This window comes from Fusarium subglutinans, assembly GCF_013396075.1.
Source record: "Fusarium subglutinans strain NRRL 66333 chromosome Unknown NRRL66333_c0000175, whole genome shotgun sequence".
In the NCBI taxonomy this organism is placed as follows: domain Eukaryota; kingdom Fungi; phylum Ascomycota; class Sordariomycetes; order Hypocreales; family Nectriaceae; genus Fusarium; species Fusarium subglutinans.
The window spans coordinates 19,333-39,132 of NW_023502238.1; the positions used below are offsets into that span (position 1 = coordinate 19,333).

A 19,800-nucleotide genomic window follows, 5' to 3' on the forward strand; every position below is an offset into this window, starting at 1 on the left:
ATGAAACATTGCACAGTGGGTGATCGGATGGGTAGTTTCGACATCGGTAGCAGACTTTGCAGTGGCTGTATTCATGGCGTCCGAAGCGATGGCTTAACGGGGAGTAGACGACTTTTCGATCTCTTGCGCCATCGCAATCTGGCCGCCGGGGAATGTCGTTGTGATAAGGATCATGGCATTCTGAGGGTACGTCTGGTGTTGGACCGAGTTGATCGACCCATGTGAGATTAGGTTTGCTGGGGATAAGTGGCGCGACGAGATTTCGCATGTCAGGGCCGGTTAGTGAGAGGCAGACTAGGTCATTTCTGGTGCAGAAGCTTAGGATGTCGAGTTTGAGCTCTGGGGGGAACTTGTGAAAGAGGGTGAAAGGTTCTGGAGATGCTGACATGACGTCAAATGGGGCGCGTGAGCTGTAGAGAGTCAAAGTTGTTGGTATTGAGTATCTAGATGTGACGAAATGAAGAGAAGCGGAGATATTTATGAGTCTCTCTTTGTGCTACATACTCCAATCTCGATTGTCGCAAGGCATCTTAGGCAGCCTTTCACAGACTCCGCAAGAGAGTCACGTGTCGCCCGTCAGCCTTGAAATGTGGGGATTCTGCCTGATTTGCCGTCGTTCATTTGCTGACGATTCCCTTGTTCTAATGCAGAGCTTTCTCCAAACTGCACAAGTATTAATATGAGGTGGCTCCTATCTTGAGATAAACATAGCTTCTTGGTTGAGTGAGTGACGCTCAAAGCACCAGGCTGGTTCAGGAATTGATGGACTTGTTCAATCAGACGAAGGATTTACTCTATACCCCGTTGTAGAGTACAAGCAATTATCCTTCACTCTTTGATTTGACTTACGGATTAAATACACGAAAAGAAGCAAAACATCAGTGTATTATTCAGTGCTCCAAGTCTGACTACTCCTTCGAGAAAACATGTCGACATCAAACTCCGAGATAAAAACAGACCAACCCTGAACAAACCAATTCACAATACCAGTGTGCCATAAAGACCCTGCTCGCCTCTAGTAGAACCCATAGAATGGGACAATCTCATCCTCGAACATATCTTCCTCATCATCCTCATACTTAGGCTCTTCCGCATCCTTGATCATAAAGTTCAACACATCAAAACCCTCCATTCGGGTCCAGGGATGACCAGGTCGTTCCATGGTTGGTCCACCTTTCATCTCCTGCAACATGTCGTTCGCAAGGAATCGGAACTTGGACAGCGTCTTGTCAAAAGACATTTCACTCTGTGTCCAGTCCAGGGGACCAACCTTGCCGTCAAGCGGGTTAGGCTCAAGCTTGGCCGCGAGAGAGACATCCTCAGCAGTGAAGAGTTTGTTGAGGGCAGTGTTTCGGACACTGAGGATCTGAGCCGCTACATCTCGTGTCCACTGCTGCAAGAGCTGCTTCGCCATGTGTCGAAAGGTTTTGAGATCGTCGATGAGTTCTCGCTCCTTGTCAAACCAGGCCTCAGGCCAGTTGCGTTCGTCCTTGAACAAAGTGCAATGAGGTTCAAGGAACTTGGCCAAGTTGATCTCATAATGAGAGAACCAGCGGCGGAAGACATGTTTTTCTCGTTGGACGCATTCATAAAATCGTTGGATGTCACAAGCCATGATGCGAGTGTTGCGTTCCTGCTCGGAGGTCATGGTTGCTTCGGTTCGTGGACTCAGGTTTGTCTTGTCCAAGGTGGGAGCCATGATACTAGTCTGTTCAGAAGACTTGTTGTTTGTGAGAGTAGTAGTGTGTGTTGCAAAGACGTCGTCGTAGTAAAGAGGTGTCCAGTTGTCTTTGATGGAGGTGTAGTATTTGGTAGGTAGAGTAGATACAAGATGAATATCTTGATACTTGACGGCGGAAGGATAAGAGGTTCAAAAATTGTTCACTCTGCTCAAGTGATGCGATGTCGGAAGCTGAATGGTCGATCAACTGACGTGTGTCCACGACCTTGGGTATGCTAGTATGACTGAGGTCGAGAATAATATGCAGCGTTGAGCGTAGACTCAAGAGCTTAAAGTGAAGAGTGAAGAGTAAAAGTGAAGGAGGTCTGGTGCGCGAACAAAGGCGAGTGAAATGTATAGTGTAGAGTGTCTGGAAGATGATTGAAGGAAAGAAACAAGTACAGCTGAGCATGGGAGACGCGCTCTATTTATAATGAAATTGTCCCCTTAAGATTCAAGTTGACTTCCTGTTCACAGTGGCAATCCATTGGTGAATTTGATGAGGTGGCTCAGAGTCATGAGACAAAAGCTTACAGTGTTCAACAGTGATGGCCAAGGTGGCTGTTCTACTGATACTTTTACGTAGTTCGTTCAGAAACCCTATTTTCTATGTGATGTTAGAGCTACCTTTTACTTTACGTTTCACTCAATTTTATACGTGGCCACTTGATTTGAGGGTCAGAGATAGGCTTTTATCTCTAAATGTTCAACTTTTCTATCAACACCGTTAACGAAATAGACTTTACTATTAAAAGGAGACAACGAATAAAGTCTCGCTTGTGTCAAACCCTATAATAAATACACTCTTAAACGCGCCAGAAGGTTTTCCAACATGATGCAATCCCTCTACTTCCGTGCGCCGACGTCTAACACGTTTCGTCTCATATCACAGGTTACCTGCCTCACACCTTTGCTAAGGTGAACTCACGGTGATGAGACTAGTCAAAGTTTGCGCTCCTTGAGTAATAGAGCAGTGACGAGCGTGATTCCGGAGAAGACGATGGAGAGCCCTGATTCGTTAGTCAAGTCTCACAAGGGGACATCTACTTACCGTGTCCATACTCGATTCCTCTGATATAACCTCCAATCAGTACCTGTCTTACAGACTCGGAAGCTTCGTCGATGTACGAGACACTCTCAGCAGCTTTTTGAATCACCTAGATATTTAGCAGACTTCACAAACTCAGTGAAATGACTCACCTCGTCGATGAAATGTTGAGACTTTCCGAGATCACCAAGGTTCTGCTGGATGTCGTGTCTGAGAAGTCCCTGAATGGCTGCACTCGTACCCGCCATACCAACTACTGAACCCAAAGTCACAGCGAGGAAGATTCCAGAAGAAGCTGCTGCCTTGTCTTTGGGATCGATGGAAGCTTGGAGAGCGATGAATGCAGCACTCTGAGCTATGCCCATTCCAAGACCCCTAAATGGTTAGCATAACATTTCGAAAGACGGGAGCACGTACCCTGGGAAGACGTAGAGAGACTCCAGCCAATTGGTCTGTCCGTGCCAGCGAAGTAGCATCAGAGTATAACTCGTGATTGATGAGACAGCTGAGAAGATGATGAGGGCCTTGTATCGACCAGTCCTCTTGATGATCAAGCCTGTCGCGATACCTCCGACTGTATTTCCGATGACTGCAGGGAATAGGTGGGCGCCTGCGACGGTACTCGATACACGCTGAGTAACTTGGAAGTAAATGGGGACGGTATACATCATCTTATCGGTTAGCTTTGGCTGCCTATGATACTGGGCGACTTACTCCAAGCTGTGCAGCTGCTTGTCCAAACGCGATCAGATACGTCTTGGTGACATCGCCACTTCTGAGTAGACGAAGAGGGAAGTTTGGTTCCTTAGCCCAGCGTGACTCGACAAGTACAAAGGCAGCTGATAGAAGCACGCCAGCAGCAGCGAGAGTTGGCACGAGAGGATGACCCCAAGGTATCTTCTGACCCCCGATTTCGAGAGGAACCATGAAAGCGAGAACAGAACCTCCCAATAAAAGAGCGCCGAGTGCGTCGATCCTCTTGATGCGCTCTATTGTCGCACCCTCGGTCTGTGTTGTAGATGGGAGGAGGATGGCAGCGATGATCATGGATACAGCAAAGATTGGCGATTGTCCAAGGAATGACCTACTCCGTCAGTATAAGCTGTTGAATGAGCGATAGACTCACCATCTCCAGCCGATTGTATCAGCGAGAAAACCTCCGAGCGGACCACCGATGCTACGACCGACGGTGGCGATGACATTCATGTAGCTTTGCCAAGAGGCAACTTCTCGAAGAGGCGCGAGTTCTAATGGTCAGCTTGGATTGCAGGATCAGGATGAGTCGTACCGGTTATGATGACTGATGCCATTGTAGTCATTCCTGCGCCTCCGGAGCCAGAGATTACGCGACCTAGGATGACCTGCCACATTGACTGGCCAGCGCCTCTGGGGTTTGTTAGTCGATGCGATGAGTATGGGCATAGACTTACACGAGGGCGCTGAAATTGTTAGCCAGATTCAAGTGTCGGGTGCGGTCTGCACTCACCATCCAACAGCAAACAGTCCATAGCAGAAGATCAATATCGTCTTTCGTCCAAAAATGTCACTCAATTTCCCGTACTACTCAATTAGTCCGACTCGCCTCCAGAATCAGTCCACGTACAATCGTCTGTGATGCCGCACTAGCCAACATGAAGCTGATGAATAGCCAACTCGAATCCTGAAGCTTGCCAAACTCGGATGCAATCACCGGATGAGTAGCCAGGACCAAAGAGCCATCGGCGTTGGAAGTAAAGATGCCTGGATCGTCAGCTTGTACCTCCAATGAATGGAAGACGCACCAATCAGCAACGCGACAACTACTCTTGCGATAAACGCATGGCTGTACGCTTTCGGCTCATCGGGACTGTTCCTCTCTACATCCGACACCTCGGGAGGTATCTCCGGTATCAAGGGAGTCGTCTCTGTCGCGTTAATTCTGGTCATTTGACGCGCTTCACTTGAGAGAATTATAGTGAAAGATTTACTTTTAGTTTCACTAAATGTCCGATTTCGTTGTTATCGTCGACGTGATTTCGGAGCAAAGCACATCATCGCTGATCCACTCCGCGGAATTGGATGCACTAGCTTGGTGAGGCATATATACACGGGAAGTGGGCAGAAACATATAAAATCCATGGCCCAATTTCTCTCACTATTAAACATGAAATAGTTATCGGCTTGAAATGAAGCAGTCGATGAGACAACCCCACTGGTTCACGCCGCACCTCCGCATCGACCGCACGGACAAGAACTCGCCTCTTTCGGGACTGATCTCATGAACCCTGCCAGCAGATCTATCGTCTGTTCCTATTTGTCACGTTGTCTGAGACTAGTTATTCCATGTGTCAAGACCAACAGCTAACCTCACTATCCCCCCCCTTTGCATATCATGAACTTTGACCTCTCACATAGATGGGCCAATCCTGACTCATCAATCAAGACTAATAAAATGTGGATCCGCCCTTTCTGGACATGTCCGAGACTTCGCCGTAAACTCATCGTAACCCCATGACCTCCAAATTCCATCAACACCAAGATGGCAGACCCAACAGGTGATCTCTTCATCGACTTTGCAGACTTTCAAAATGCCGCTGAGCCTGAAACAATGTCCCCTGGCATTCTGCAGACGTCAACAGCGCCCCCAAAAATCGGTCATCGCTTTTCATCAGAGTCTGTCAAGATTCTGAGGAATTGGTTCGCCGCGCATGAAAGGCATCCATATCCTACCATCCAGGATGTCCAGGATCTTCAAGAGCAGACGAGTCTGAATAGACAGCAGGTCACGAATTGGTTTGCGAATGCGAGGAGGCGAGCAAAGGTTCATTTGTCGCGGCCGACATCGCCAATGTTTCGGAATGATGATTCGGGGAACTCTTCGGGGCATCACACGCCGATTGATACGCCGCGACGACGTGCTACTCCTGCGCCGTTTGAGCACATGAATCCGCTGCAGCGTTGGGCGAATTCACCTCCAGAACACGAGGCTGCGACTGTGGATGATATCTCACGAGCTGTTGCTGCTTTCTCAACGCGACACGGGAGATCACGAAGTCATGGGTCGTCAATCAGCAGTAGAGGGACGTCAGTGTCGAGTCATGATTCTGGGTCGTACAGTTCTGCTCATTCAAAGCAATCATCGACGTCATTTGACATTTTCAAACGACACAGTCGAAGGAGACGCACAAAGATGAGAAAAGAAGTGAGGACGAATCTCCTCCAAGCGCAGAATACGTATCAGTGTACTTTCTGCACAGAAACGTTCAAGACAAAATACGATTGGCAGCGTCATGAAAAGTCTCTCCATTTATCGCTCGAGAATTGGGTTTGTTCGCCAAATGGACCGACAGCGATACATCCAGAGGAGGGGCTTCTTTGTGTCTTTTGTGGCGTCAAGAACCCTGACAAAACGCATCTCGATGGACATAATCAGAGTGCCTGTATAGAGCGGCCGATTGAAGAACGGACATATCATCGGAAAGACCATTTACAGCAGCATCTGAGACTAGTCCATATGTCCAAGTTTCTCAAGTGGCCGATGGATGACTGGAAAGTCATGACGCAAGAGGTTAAATCGAGATGTGGATTCTGTGGCATCAATCTTACGACCTGGGCTAGTAGGGTTGATCATTTGGCGGACCATTTCAAAGCTGGGAGTACCATGGAGCACTGGAAGGGTGATTGGGGGTTCGAGGGGAAAGTCATTGAGAGGATTGACAACGCCATGCCTCCTTGTAAGTGCACAGACAGATTAAGATGCGCTTTCTAACTTTCTAGACCTCATCCACTATGAACGAAACTCTCCTCTCCCATTCGCAGCTACAAGAGGTCCAGCAGATACACCCACAAGTGCATACGAACTCATCAAACTCGAACTAGAGTACTACATGCGGAACCGCCATCAGTTTATAATGCCACCAGATCCCGAGCTGCACTTTGAAGCATGTTCCGTGATCCTCGGCGCGGAAATATCCTCCCCCAACCAAGCGTCGTTATCCCCGTCATGGCTATGGGACTTGTTCATGTCCGCTACTGAGATCGCCAACCAAGCCAAACTTCGGCCGACGAAACAATTAGCAGAGGGGCGACTGAGTCAGCTAAAGATCAACGGAAAGGGAAATATCTTTGAGAATTGCGAGCTAGAGGCGGCGCTGCAGCAGTACATGACTGCTCATACGTCTATGGGACATTTCCCAACGGATTCTGAACTGCAGCAGGAGGCGTGTAATGTATTGAATCGGACAGAGACGGCATCGTCGCATCCATCGAGGAGGTTTCTGGACTTTTTGATGAGGCTTGTGTGGAGTTCGACGGTTTGGCTGGAGCCGTTACGCCAGAGGGCCGAGACTCTTGTGGCGTTGGCGAATGAGTCTGTTGATGACTCTTACTTTCTATGGGGTCAGACAGATACAGCTGTGCCGTTGGATGCTTCGATGGAACTGGATATGTTGCAGCCTTGGGTTGAGAATCGATCTCTGTCTCCTGAGGGAGTACCGGAAATACCAGCGATTTCGATGCACAGCACGCCAGAGTCAAGGGCACTAATACGAGATAAAGTACGAACACAAACACCATTCTTCATCAACGACAACAACAGCTATCGTCGGTTAAAGCGCGAACTCTCACGGTTTGTCATGACGACAATGTCTCCCAACAATCCCAACCGACATATCCCCAGCGACGACGAACTAAAGTATCAAGCACGATGGATATTATACGATGAGTACGTTTCCCAATATGCAAAGTTCATTGACTAACAGAAAAGCGACGATCCTTGGAACCAAACCCCCGTTGATAACGCAGAGTGGCTGCAGGAGTTTAAAAGAGACATTGGACTTCCTACTTAGATACAGGACAAGCACCCATGTCTCGAGCAACAGGCTCGCTCTCAATAGAAATGTCAAAGTCGAAAATGTCCATCGGTATGCCGAGAGTTGTGCACGCGTTGGGAATGTCGACTATTCCTGCGATGGCGCCGCGGATGGGTGCGCAGGACAGTAAAAGGTAGATTTGTTCTCCAGAGTAGCCTGTATTGTCAGTAAACGTCTTGCAGTAATGAAGGCGACTTACCGAATTGTTTGAGGTATTCGATTGCGCGGAGACATGATTGTCTGTAAGCTATGGTTGCATCCATGAAATGCTGCTTTCCATTCTCATCGACGGAGAAGCCTTCAAAGATTAGGTAGCGTGAGGGACTAAAGGTAGGTCCCATGTCGCCTGGTCTATAAACTGGACTCTTGAGACCTCGGGACTTCATGCCGCCTTTGATGAGATCAAACTTGATCGTGATGATGCCAGCCTAGTTTGTCAGAACAGTACTCAACGCTAAGTGTCAGACTCACCATTTCAATAGCACCGCAGAAACTAATCTCGCCATCGCCCTGACTAAAATGAAGATCTCCAACAGAAAACTTTGCTCCCTCAACATGAACAGGAAGATACGTCGTAGATCCACGGGAAATGTTATTAATGTCACAATTTCCTCCATGCTCAGGCCGTCCAGGTATAGTCCTCGCTCCCTCCCTCGCAATCTTTGCCAAAACATCACCCGTAGCCTTTCCACCATGTGCGTTAATCTCATTCGGTGGTTGAGCTACAATCTTGGTAGAATCAGCCATTGACGAAATGAGCTCTGCCTCTCGACGGTTCCACTCTGCGAGGATCTCGGCAGATGGAGCACAGCCTAGGATTCCGGGGTGGATTAGTCCGGGGAAGCGCACGCCGGGGATATGACGGCTTGAACAGTACACGCCGTCAAAGTCCCAGATTGCTTTTGCGGCGGTGGGGTAGTGTTCGTCGAGAAAACCTCCGCCGTTTTCTTTGGCAAAGATTCCTGTGAAGCCCCAGGGTGAATGGTCAAAGGGTTGGACGTCGGTTATGTTGACGACGAGGAGATCACCAGGCTGACTGCCTTTGATATCGAATGGGCCGGTGAGATAGTGGATTTTAGTTAGGTCAACATCGCGAACATCGTCTGCGCTGTCATTGTTGCCGATTTGACCGCCTGTCCAGTCGAGACATTCTATCTTGACTGTCTCACCAGGTTCAACGGTTGCAATACTCGGGACTACAAATTAGCGGTAGTTAATTGGGTCAATTGAGGGCATACCATCTGGATGCCATCTGTTGTGGAGATGGGGTTGCTCAGAGGCGGGTTTGTCAAAGGACACGGATTGAGCTGTACGGATCTTGCCAGGCATTGTATTGATGAGATTTAAACTTTGAGGATTGTTTTCAATTGTCTCAATTGTATCTTCTTATAATAGTGATAGTAGTGTAATAGATAAGACTATCTCGCCGCACGCCTCCGCATCTCATCTCCGCACGAGATAAGAATGATAAGCTCGTCTTGTGACATTCCTGATAAAGCAGGTGGCTGCATTGTCACCCAAGGGCGAAACCCCGCGATTAGCATGACGTTGGTACAGTCTGGACACTGTACGCGGTAGCCCATCGAGATTGGTATATGAGATGGGGGTGTCCTCGGCAGATGAGGGTCTCAGCAACGAGGAGACCACAGACAATCATGGACGTCAAGACTTTTTCGCTCGGAGACATTGAGCTTCAGAATGGCAAGGTTTTGCCAAATGCGGTGATTGCGTACAAGACTTTTGGAGAGGCTGGACTTCCGGCTGTTCTTTATCCGAGTTGGTTCTCGGGTGCGATATCCGATAATGAGTGGCTTATTGGCAAGGACAAGACTCTTGATCCGGAGAGGTACTTTATTATTATAACGGCTCTTTTTGGGAATGGACAGTCGACGAGTCCGTCAAACTCGGATATCAGTCCGTTTCCTGATGTTTCGTTCTACGACAATGTCAAGGCCCAGCATCAATTGATGGGTCATCTTGGGGTCAAACATCTACGGGCTGTGTTGGGCTGGTCGATGGGTGCAGCGCAGGCATTCCAATGGGCTACGCAATACCCCGACTTTATGGACATTTGCGTTCCCTTCTGCGGATCAGCCAAGACGTCTCTCCACAACCAGGTATTCCTCGAAGGCGTCAAGTCAGCGCTCCTCGCAGCAAAAGGCTGCACGTCCGCAGGAAGTATCCAAGGACGGGTCGAGACCACAGACAGGAAATGGACCGAGAAGGAGAAGGAAGTTGGTCTGAAAGCTTTTGGGAGGGGATACGCAGGCTGGGGTTTCTCGCAGGCGTTTTATCGACATGAATTGTTCAAGAAGCATTACGGCGCAGCGGATCTTGAAGAGTTTATGAAGAATTTTTGGGAGAAGTGGGCGCTTAGTAAAGACCCTGAGAATCTGCTCGTGATGCTTCACACGTGGCAGGCGGGAGATGTAAGTCAGCAGGAGCCGTATAATGGGGATTTTGAGAAGGCGATGAGGGGGATCAAGGCGAGGATCTTGGTTCTTCCCAGCAAGACGGATCTCTACTTTCCGTGAGTTGTTCCCTGATTTGTGGATGGTGTTGATTGCTGACTGTTTAGGCCCGAGGATTCAGAGTACGAGGTTGAGTGTATGGGGGATAATGCAAGTATGGATGTTTATCCGTCTATTTGGGGACATTGGGCTGGTGGACCGCCGGGGAACATGGAGGATGTGAAATGGTTGGACGAGAGGCTGAGAAAGGTCTTTGATGAGGCTCCTCGTAGAGATGTCAGTTGAGCGGCAGTCAATTGCAGTTTTATTGTGTCATTTTGCCAGTTTCATTCAATTACACTACAATTCAGACCGAGTTTGATTTACAAGGTTCTCCATCACTGCATGCATACTACGTAGATGAAGCTGGCCGTAAGAGCAGTAATATCAAGCAATCATCCTGTGCATGCGTATCGATTCAGTCCACCCCTAAGTCGAAGGGAGACCTCGGCCACAAGATCTCACTGGAGGGTTGCAATTAACCCTTCTTTGACATCTCGGGGCCCGACATCAACAAGCCTCCGACTCGGCATCCTTCACAAGATAACACCCCAATTGACCAATAAGCACAATCCCGAAATCGCTTATATCTACATGTCAAACTAAGGCGCACCCTGATAGCCCTCGACACTGTACGGCATGTTATCAATGAAGCGTCAATTACTCGTCTATCTCCCGTGTTACCCCAGCTTGTTAGATTAAGGCGTTGACTAGCTTGTCAATCTAGGGCGGATGTCACGACAAGGCGGTTCTCCACTCATCCACCACCACTGATTGCCGAGACTTTGGGAGAAACTACTTTTGGTCATATGAACATGTTATACCGATCTCGTGATCTATTGGAACTCTTTGTTGGGTTGTTATTGTGTAAGAGATAGCTAAATTGCGGTGAGCTACGCGTTAGAGTGGTAAACACTCTTACGCGATAGTTCTAGAAGGAATCGAGATATCGCGGGGTATGTGGATTCACCACAAACTTAGCGGATTCAACACGGGCCCAACTCCGGGCGTACCGTTAGTTCGGATCCCCACGATACCATTATCAATACTATCTCTTAGATTGGCAGCTATCAAGCCATCAGACTAAAACTGGTCAGGGTATTATCGGCTGCTTGTCATTGTTCACAAAGGGCGAAGGCCGGAAAGTCTTCCGGCCACGATAGTAATTCCGGCCTCAATGTATATAGACGCCATGTCTTCCATACCTACTCACTGTCCATCATCAAGTCAAATCATCACAAAATGTCTGCTGCAAACACCCTCTTCCCATACCTCCGCAAGGACCCCTCTGAGCTACCAGAGGGCGAGGATCCTTTCACCATCACAACTCGCACAGGATATCTTCCCTTCTCACTTCCTTTGAAGAAACTCCCTTCTCAATTCGATCCTGTCTCAAACCTTCTTAATGACATTCCTATCCTCAAGGAAGATGGCACCCCAGGATTGTTGGCGACTTTTGCTCTTGGGCCTCTGATTGACAGTGGAGCTCTCCCTGATTTGACGTCCGAGATTGATAATCTCGTTGTTCCTGGGACGGACAAGAGAGATATGGCTGCTATTACTGCTGCCTTTAGAGATTATAGCTTTATTGCTTCTTCGTATCTCCTTGAACCTTGCTGGGAGACATATAGCAAGAGTGATGATGGTGGCTATGGACTTGGACGTCAGACACTTCCCAAGTGTATCGCTGGACCTCTTGTCAAGTGTGCAGAGATGTAAGTCTACCACTCACTCCAATTGACCTCGCTGACTTGGATCCAGTCTCGACATCCCCGCTTTCATGTCCTATGCCGCTTCTTATGCCCTCTACAACTACTGGCTTGTCCATCCCGAGCAAGGGCACGATGACTACGACAACATCCGCCTCGTCCGCGCTTTCGAAAAGGGTCTTGACCCCAAGTCATCCGAGGCCGGCTTCATCCTCACTCACATCCACATGGTCGCTCAAACCGGCGGCCTAATTGAAGGCGCTGTTGATCTGCTGGCCGCAGTTGAGAAAGACAACAGCACCTCCAAGATTGCAGAGGCAAAGGCTAGCTTGGAACTCATCCTCAATGCCATGCAGATTATCGAGACAAACATGGAGGGCATGTGGAGTCAATCCCTGCCCAAGGACTACATGACCTACCGAACCTTTATCTACGGCATCACCAAGCAGTCCATGTTCCCCGATGGTGTTGTTTACGAGGGACAATACGACGACAAGCCTCAATTCTTCCGGGGAGAATCTGGTGCCAACGATGCCATCATTCCTCTGCTGGATCACATCTGCGAGATCCCCATGCCCAAGAACCCGTTGACCGATATTCTCGTCGAGTTCAGAGAGTATCGACCCAAGCCTCACCGCGCATTCCTCAAGTATGTCCGCGAAACAGCATCAGAAGTTGGTGTCCGCGATTTCCTCACCAAATCCGGCGATCACGGTCTTGCAGTTCTGTATCTTCGCGTCCTCGATCACATTCGAAGCTTCCGATGGCGACACTGGATGTTTACCCGCGAGTACATCATCAAGCATACTCTTCATCCTACAGCTACAGGTGGAAGTCCCATCATTACTTGGCTTCCTAACCAGCTCACTGCTGTTATGGATCTGATGGAGGAGGTTGCCAAGGGATCTGGTCTCTGGGCTGTTTTGGAGGAGGGGGTCTGGAGTGGTGGAGGATCTTTGACTCATGAGGATTATATCCTGGTCAAGAAGATTATGGATAATGTTGTTACCAAGAAGGCTCAGTTGAAGAAGGAGGTTGACAAGTATTGCCAGGATCGGGGTGTTTGATAGCATACCTAGTGATAATTAATATTTTCTTAATTTTATGCTGATCCCCTGGGAATTACTGTCAAATCATCGCCTCATCAGGTAGGTGTTTTTGTGGCGAACGACTTACTGATTCCATGATCTCTTGAAAAGCCAGGTGACTCCGTGTACAGAGGTATCATCAGTTATTCGTAGCTTGGGCGACTGAGTCTAGATGACGCCAAGACTCGGCATCAAGGATCTTTCGCCGAGACTTATCTTATCGTCCCATTGACCAATCGAACGATTACATTTGCGCACCAATCATAATTCGTCGCAATTTACAGTCTAGATCAAGTGACGTAAACGTCTGACGCTCAGGAAAATTTGATCATCACGACGATCCAATTCCGGCAACTCCGATAACTGAGTCATAATATTGTACTATTCATAATATACTATCGCTAAATATCCATCTCGCTTAAGCAATTGGTTCACAAGTAAAGACACCTCGGACTTCGCCGTGACGGAACTTGAGGATCTGGAAATGTTAGCGAGGTTCAATTGCAGAATGACTGAGGGTAACTTACAATATCATCAATGGAAGCATATGTTCCACCAACGAGAACAATCATGCCGATAATGAAGATGAGTCCATTGGCAATGGAAAGAAGGAGGTTCTCCTTTGAGTGCCAAGGTCCCTTTCGGATGAGCATGAACCACATAATAGAGGGGAAGTAAAATGTGAAGCCCGAAATGAACAGGGACGAAGAAATGGACAAGAGATCATTGAAGAAGGGAATGGCCTCGGCAATGATGAAAGCCACAACCGTGATGACAGTGACAAGAGCCAACCAAGTGATCCAACCCATCTTGGTGTTGATGTAGCGGATGATTGAGTTCTTAAACACTCGTCCGTGGATGTAACGAGCGACAACTGTGGTGTTGATAGATCCAGAGATGAAGATGACGGGAAGAGCGACACCAAAGGCAATCTTGGAGATGGTAGGACCAGCAGACAGAAGAGCAGGCGACTTGACCTCTGAACCGACAAAGGCATAAATGAGAGCGCCAGTAAGGGTATAGATACCAATCTCAATCAGACCAAGAGCCCAGATTGACTTGACATAGTCACGAGGAGTATGCATCTCATCCATGAAGCTGAACTGGCAGACAGCAAAGGAGTAGGCGAAAACGATGTTGGTGATGGCGATGAAAGCATCGGTGAAGCTAAGGTTGTCCTTGGGCCAAGCAGACCAGTCGACAGAAGACATGCCGCCTACCGAGTCACCGGCTTGGATACCAGTTGCGATAATTGTGATGGCGACAGCGATAGCAATGGAGACAAAGTCGATGTAACCAAGGATAGCAACCTCTGCGAATGAGGGAGGGATGGCGACGATGAGGAGGATGATGGCGGAGACGACACCAAAGACGACAGAGCATGCTCCATTGTTGGTGAGGTTGAGGAAGGCGATTGTTCCAGTGAGACAGTGAGATCCGACGAGGAAGATGAGCTGAAGAGCAAACATGACACCAACCAGCTATTCAAGTCAGTACATCAATTGGACTGGGCATCAGTGGAGAAATCAACTTACCTCGTAACCAAACTTGCCAAACATGAGTCTACCAGCATCGGCATAGTGAGAAACCTCGGGAAAAGCAAGCTTGACCTGTCCAACGACGTGCGATGTGTAGATAGCGACGAAACCAAGACCGACGGTGAGGATAACACCAGCGACCATGCCGAGGGTGGCAAAAGCAGAGGGGAGGGATAGACAGCCGAGAGCAATGGCCTCGACGATCAAGACAACTGTCAATCGCTTCCAGCCGAGACGGTGGAAGTGTGCGTTGCCCTCGGCGGCTTTTTGCTTCTCCATGTCGTTGATCTCGGCGACTTCGCCGGTTCGTGTGTCAAACATGTCTGGGATTGATTCTCGACGGCTCTTTTTGGAGTCTGTTGGAGCCGTTTGGGCTGTGTTGATTTGGTCCATGGTGTGTATGTGTATGTATATGTATGAGTGTAAGTATGTATAAGTGTATGTGTATGTAGTTGTTGTCTACTCAGGTGAGTATAGAGAGTATGAGGAGAAGAGAGGACAGACAAAGAGGGAACACGTCTATTATAAAGACAGATAAGCAGAGACCGAGAATGAGGCCGATCTTTGTAGTATACCAGTGGGTCGAGATAGTCCCACCATTCTTCGGAGGCGACCTACGAATCTGAACCATAAACCCACGAACCCTGTTTCTCTTACACCTCGAATTCCCTCACCAGAACCTAATACCCCAGACCCCAGACTCCCTCTCGTCTCTCTGTGAGCAAAAGCTCTCACGGTGCCGAAACTCCGTGTCATGAGGCTCGAGCTCGTGTGCGCCTACAGTGGATCACCAAAACCTTTCGATTACCTAAAGTGGATCGCAACAGAGCCTCTTGCTTGGCTGCAGCCATGTTTGCATTAGTCAATAAAACTCTCCGTCCCTCTACGTATTACCAAATTTCATCATCATCGCAGACCCGCGTTTTGTCCCCAGAGATTTACTCCGCAAAGGGGAGAGATTAGGTTGAGGAGAGGATGGGTTTTGTTACGTACGAGAATGCGGAGACGCTGAAGCAAGCAATTCATCAACACGTACCTACGTTCGGGAGTCGTGGCGGGAATAGACGCGGGCTTGTGATCGATCGGCATTTCTCTGCCAAGTCGGATCCGTGGCTGTTTATCGCACGAGTGTCATACAGATCGCGTCCGAAAAATTTGCAAAAATGGCTTGGCTTGGCTGCCTGGAGAGAACGGGAAAAAATCTGCCGCCCGTCGAAATGTTCTCGAAGGTGTACTAGTCAGGGGTGGCGACTGGGGGTTATGGGGAATGATAAAGGCGTGCAGGGGGGCGCCAAGCATTGACCATTGAGTCTTTTTTCTTTCGTGGCCTCGAGATAGCGCATGTTGATGTGATTTGAAGGAGCTTAATGTATGGTACGATATTGGGTGGGATATTATGGCTTGAGCGTGAGGGTTTGGGGGACTGAGGTATTTGGTGATCGAGGCGCGGTTAAGTCACTTGACCTTGGGGGATGATCTAGCCGCTAATACGATGAACACGCGCTGTAGTGCCTGATTAAAATAGGCGACTTTAGTGACATCACGCTGTAAGTCAGTCATTCACTGTGTCTCTGTCTCTGCAAATGCCTTCATCTCCCGCGAAACGCTGGCTTCGGTATTCGGGGTTGTACAGTGATCAATGCATTCGCATCGCCTATCTAACAGGCCTATCTTGATAAACTCCAACACCAGATTAAAATCCGTCATTGAAACAGAACCCATTGGTCATGGCGGAGCGCATTGGTCGACAAAAGTATTTCTCTCGTAATGCTGTGGAGTTGCTGGCCCACTGAAACCAGCGATCTGTGATGTGATTGCTATTCCTAATGGAATCCCCGAGTCAAGGCATCCGTAAACGGCCGACCCCGAGTGCACGGATGAAGAGTATCGTGAGAGAGAGAGTTTGAGACTTGGAGTTGGAGTTTATTTGTACGTGAGAGATTGGGGTTCGGAGAGGCAGACAGGCTAGAGAGGTTAGAGAAGGTACAGTATTCCGTAGGGGCCGGTAGTTGACGGGTGAAATTGGACTAAAAAGTTAGTTTATGCAGGATCAACTAGAATAGTAATGAGAATGCCGATCATCTGACTGTGACGTACTATACGTGTAGGGTAGCTTAGCCTGTTTATTCGCTGTCATGAGTCTCGACATCTGCGTTATTGTTGAGGGGCAGTTCTTACGACTCTTGCTATGGTAGTACTTGTAGTGTCAATAATTCATCTTTTATTAATGTGCTCAATTGTCGAGCTGGCCTCAAACACGTACCAGCCGCTGACACATGGATAGACGTGACGTTGACATCGCGTTATGCTGACTCCAGCAGATCTCACCATCTTACCCTACATTTCGCAGGCTTCGGTTCAGCATTGTAACCTCATCAACCTCTCTACCCGCTTATTAGCAGCATTCTCAAGTCCGGAGTTAAATCCCATCTAACAGCTTCATCATTATTCCCGCTGATGTAAGATTGAACGGCCGCTATCGGCAGTGGCGGCTCCAATGCGGCTCATCTACGCAACGGTCGGGGATTTCCCCAAGATATTTTGGTAACGGTTTGTCTGGCTGTGTCTCATTGTGTGGTCTTGGTGTCATCTGATTGGTTGCGTCGCATTCATTAAATCGCGACGCGAATCCTCAACTGCCAACGCGACGCGTTATATGCATCCACCATGCTTACAAGATTCAACTACGCTCACTCATCCGCACATGGCAATCTTACCCCAGACAAATCCCACGGTCTGCATCTGATCTTGGCGACACGCAGACTGTGGACACGGCACAATCCAAGCTTTCAGCTACACAGTGGATCTCGGGAAACGGATCATGACAAACAATTACTATTAATAAATCTCACTCTATCGGATAATGCTCGCCTGGATATCTTTTCATCTCTCGTCAAACTGGAGCATCCCGAAAACGCCAAACTAGCCCAAAGCAACACTAACGAAAGTTTCCTAGACATCGGGTGTTCCCATCACCACTTGAACCGGGACGGTCAGGTCCATCTTGACATCGCCCTCCAACACGACCTTGACGGTGTATGCTCGTGAAACAATGCAGGAGTGAAATGTTGGCACAAACATTTTATCGGCTGTAGGCAGTTGGAAGGGGATTTCGACTGTAGCTGTGTGAAAGACGGGCGAATCCTTGGTGCTTGTCATGTCGACGTTCTGAGTCCATTGCACCTTGGGGGAGGTTTTAGGGAGCGATACAGAGAATGGATAGCCAAAGTTTGCGATTGAAGATCCTTGTGTTGGTAGGTTCATCATTGGTTGATCGCGGAACCAAGTATGTGATTGGATCTTGAGGGAAGCAGATGTAAATTGCGGGGGAATCACATCAGCGGCAGAAGGCTCAAAAGTTAAGCTGATGGGAACTGAAGACCCGGTAGCTTCGTAACCCTCCTTGGTGAGATGGACAGCACCTGGTTGAGCCGCCACTGCAGAGATTCGACCCTGTGAAGCAGAAAAGATGTTCTTCTTGACCTTCTTGGACCTCTCAATCTTGTATAGATCGTCTCGCTCGGTGATGTTCATAGGAGGCTCTTCGAAGGATGTCGGCATGACGTTGATGGTATGGGAGTTGCCGAGAGTAATGTTGAAACCTTGCTTAGCTCGCGTGAGGACATAGGCTTTGATGCTATAAGTCACTCGCGCCATGTCAGGCGCCATGTCGTCCTTTTCCCAGCCGCCGAGCGTTGGAGGCAGTGCCATGTGTCGTTCCCAGACGTCTTCGGAGTTGGTCTTGTGGGTACATGCTTTGGAGGAGAGATGAGCTGGGATGTTGAAGATGAAGGGGAAAGTATAAGTGACGCCAGCTTCAAGGACGTTGTTAGGATACTCGTCGATTGGCATCTCTAGGCGGAGGAATCGATGGGATGTCATGTGCGTCATGTCAGGGCCATCCCTTCGCGTCTCGCTAAGTCCATCGAGAGAAATGTCGACTCGATCGTAGCGGGTGTTTCTAGCAGGTGTGATGTTGACGACGCCAGAGACTTCAGAGTTGGTGGTGTACACCTTTGAGTTGAAGTGGCCGTTGATGAGGATTTGCACTTCTGGCTTCTTTGTCATTTTCCCTTTCAGCGTTGATGCCAGTGCATGTGCTGAGCCCCAAGGATGAATGCTTGCGTTTCGATGAATGCCGAGGTGTTCATACTCTGGGGGAGTGTTGGGTAGTTTTGTGACTTGAACGTCAACAAACGACGGAGCCTTGGTTGCCATTGTAGCTGTAGAGTTCAGAGTCGAAAGCAAATTAAAGTGAAGCTCGGTGATGAGAATTATTGACCAAAATCCAACTCAGCTGACCCCCCAGGATTTATATATCTGTGTCTGCTCCTCTGCGCCCTGTTGTGATTGACCCATTGACTGATCCATCCATCCATACCAGGCCTAGCTTGTTGACATGTTGTAGGGCGCATGTAAAAAAAAAGGGTGCCATCCGATCCAACCCCGGCCTGGAAATAGATCATGGCGTAGTCATTTTTGAGCGGAATTTAAGCCGTGGAGAGCTAAGCTTATTTTTCGTCATTTTGAGGACGTGCTTACACCCGTTTATCCGATTGATAAGTTTGTAGAGATGATGATCTTGGGCTTCAGAATTGGGGATTTGGAGATGGACCCACTGGAGATGTTCTGTAGATGACCACTGGGGATTTACAGCGGGGTCTTGTACGTAAAAATCGAGTGATGAGAAGTTTTTCTCTCACAGCTTCATCGACTGTCTCTGTCTCTGTTGTCTCTACTGTTAACTTCCGCTGTTCTGTAGCTCATAGTTTGCACTTGTTTCTCATCTTACATTTGTCAGACTCATCATCATCTATCCCCCGTCTTACGGCTGAATCCGACGTCGGCAGAAATAGCATGCCTTGATAATTCGAGTCACAGCCAGCGAAAAAAGCCACAGATTTACGCGAGACCAGACTATTTCCTCGGGTGACCCTCCGAGACCATGACGGTAAATTTCGACGGCATTCTCCATTATTAATCCACCACCTGGTCATGTCGACCGCGCCCTGTGAAAAAGAGTCACTGGCGAGACACGGTGTAACGCCCTTCGTGTCAATGTCTGTGAGAATAGGTATGGTGCAATATGAGTTTAATAGCAACAATTAAATGGCGGTATCGATTCAATAGCAACAATTAATGGCGACATCAGTTCCATAGCAACAATTAATAATGCACGTTATGCACAGCCTCGATGGGTTTAACCTTGCCGATGAACTTGGCCTTTCCTATTGCATTTAAATCCAAACGCCCTAGCCGGCTGGAAAGCAACTGAACTAGCTAGTTATTTGGCAAGGGTGATGAACCCGATAATTACTCAGACTTCTGAGACACCAG

General features: G+C 48.5%; 8 protein-coding genes across 8 annotated transcripts; 3 read left to right on the forward strand and 5 right to left on the reverse strand.

Moving 5' to 3' along the window:
• Window positions 1-1,015: 1,015 nt before the first annotated feature.
• FSUBG_10228 (uncharacterized protein) lies at window positions 1,016-1,648 on the reverse strand (the record flags this gene model as incomplete). The annotated part of the gene is made up of 1 exon (XM_036674784.1): window positions 1,016-1,648. One exon carries the CDS (start codon window positions 1,646-1,648, stop codon window positions 1,016-1,018), a length of 633 nt encoding a protein of 210 aa, XP_036534262.1.
• A 1,014-nt stretch (window positions 1,649-2,662) lies between these two features.
• On the reverse strand, window positions 2,663-4,694 carry FSUBG_10229 (multidrug resistance; the record flags this gene model as incomplete). Its single annotated transcript, XM_036674785.1, has 11 exons — window positions 2,663-2,730; window positions 2,772-2,877; window positions 2,921-3,143; window positions 3,186-3,400; window positions 3,483-3,852; window positions 3,895-4,015; window positions 4,057-4,154; window positions 4,199-4,207; window positions 4,255-4,328; window positions 4,372-4,508; window positions 4,550-4,694. The coding sequence occupies 11 exons, from the start codon at window positions 4,692-4,694 to the stop codon at window positions 2,663-2,665; spliced, it is 1,566 nt and encodes a 521-aa protein (XP_036534263.1).
• A 592-nt stretch (window positions 4,695-5,286) lies between these two features.
• On the forward strand, window positions 5,287-7,504 carry FSUBG_10230 (monocarboxylate transporter 4; the record flags this gene model as incomplete). The annotated part of the gene is made up of 2 exons (XM_036674787.1): window positions 5,287-6,481; window positions 6,525-7,504. The coding sequence occupies 2 exons, from the start codon at window positions 5,287-5,289 to the stop codon at window positions 7,502-7,504; spliced, it is 2,175 nt and encodes a 724-aa protein (XP_036534264.1).
• An 82-nt stretch (window positions 7,505-7,586) lies between these two features.
• FSUBG_10231 (formamidase) lies at window positions 7,587-8,947 on the reverse strand (the record flags this gene model as incomplete). The annotated part of the gene is made up of 4 exons (XM_036674788.1): window positions 7,587-7,774; window positions 7,818-8,046; window positions 8,090-8,814; window positions 8,857-8,947. The coding sequence occupies 4 exons, from the start codon at window positions 8,945-8,947 to the stop codon at window positions 7,587-7,589; spliced, it is 1,233 nt and encodes a 410-aa protein (XP_036534265.1).
• A 326-nt stretch (window positions 8,948-9,273) lies between these two features.
• Window positions 9,274-10,374, forward strand: FSUBG_10232 (homoserine o-acetyltransferase; the record flags this gene model as incomplete). The annotated part of the gene is made up of 2 exons (XM_036674789.1): window positions 9,274-10,148; window positions 10,197-10,374. The coding sequence occupies 2 exons, from the start codon at window positions 9,274-9,276 to the stop codon at window positions 10,372-10,374; spliced, it is 1,053 nt and encodes a 350-aa protein (XP_036534266.1).
• A 996-nt stretch (window positions 10,375-11,370) lies between these two features.
• On the forward strand, window positions 11,371-12,904 carry FSUBG_10233 (indoleamine 2 3-dioxygenase; the record flags this gene model as incomplete). Its single annotated transcript, XM_036674790.1, has 2 exons — window positions 11,371-11,843; window positions 11,890-12,904. 2 exons carry the CDS (start codon window positions 11,371-11,373, stop codon window positions 12,902-12,904), a joined length of 1,488 nt encoding a protein of 495 aa, XP_036534267.1.
• Window positions 12,905-13,343: 439 nt separating this feature from the next.
• Window positions 13,344-14,856, reverse strand: FSUBG_10234 (amino acid transporter; the record flags this gene model as incomplete). The annotated part of the gene is made up of 3 exons (XM_036674791.1): window positions 13,344-13,403; window positions 13,453-14,406; window positions 14,461-14,856. 3 exons carry the CDS (start codon window positions 14,854-14,856, stop codon window positions 13,344-13,346), a joined length of 1,410 nt encoding a protein of 469 aa, XP_036534268.1.
• A 2,559-nt stretch (window positions 14,857-17,415) lies between these two features.
• Window positions 17,416-18,681, reverse strand: FSUBG_10235 (uncharacterized protein; the record flags this gene model as incomplete). Its single annotated transcript, XM_036674792.1, has 1 exon — window positions 17,416-18,681. One exon carries the CDS (start codon window positions 18,679-18,681, stop codon window positions 17,416-17,418), a length of 1,266 nt encoding a protein of 421 aa, XP_036534269.1.
• Window positions 18,682-19,800: the final 1,119 nt, after the last annotated feature.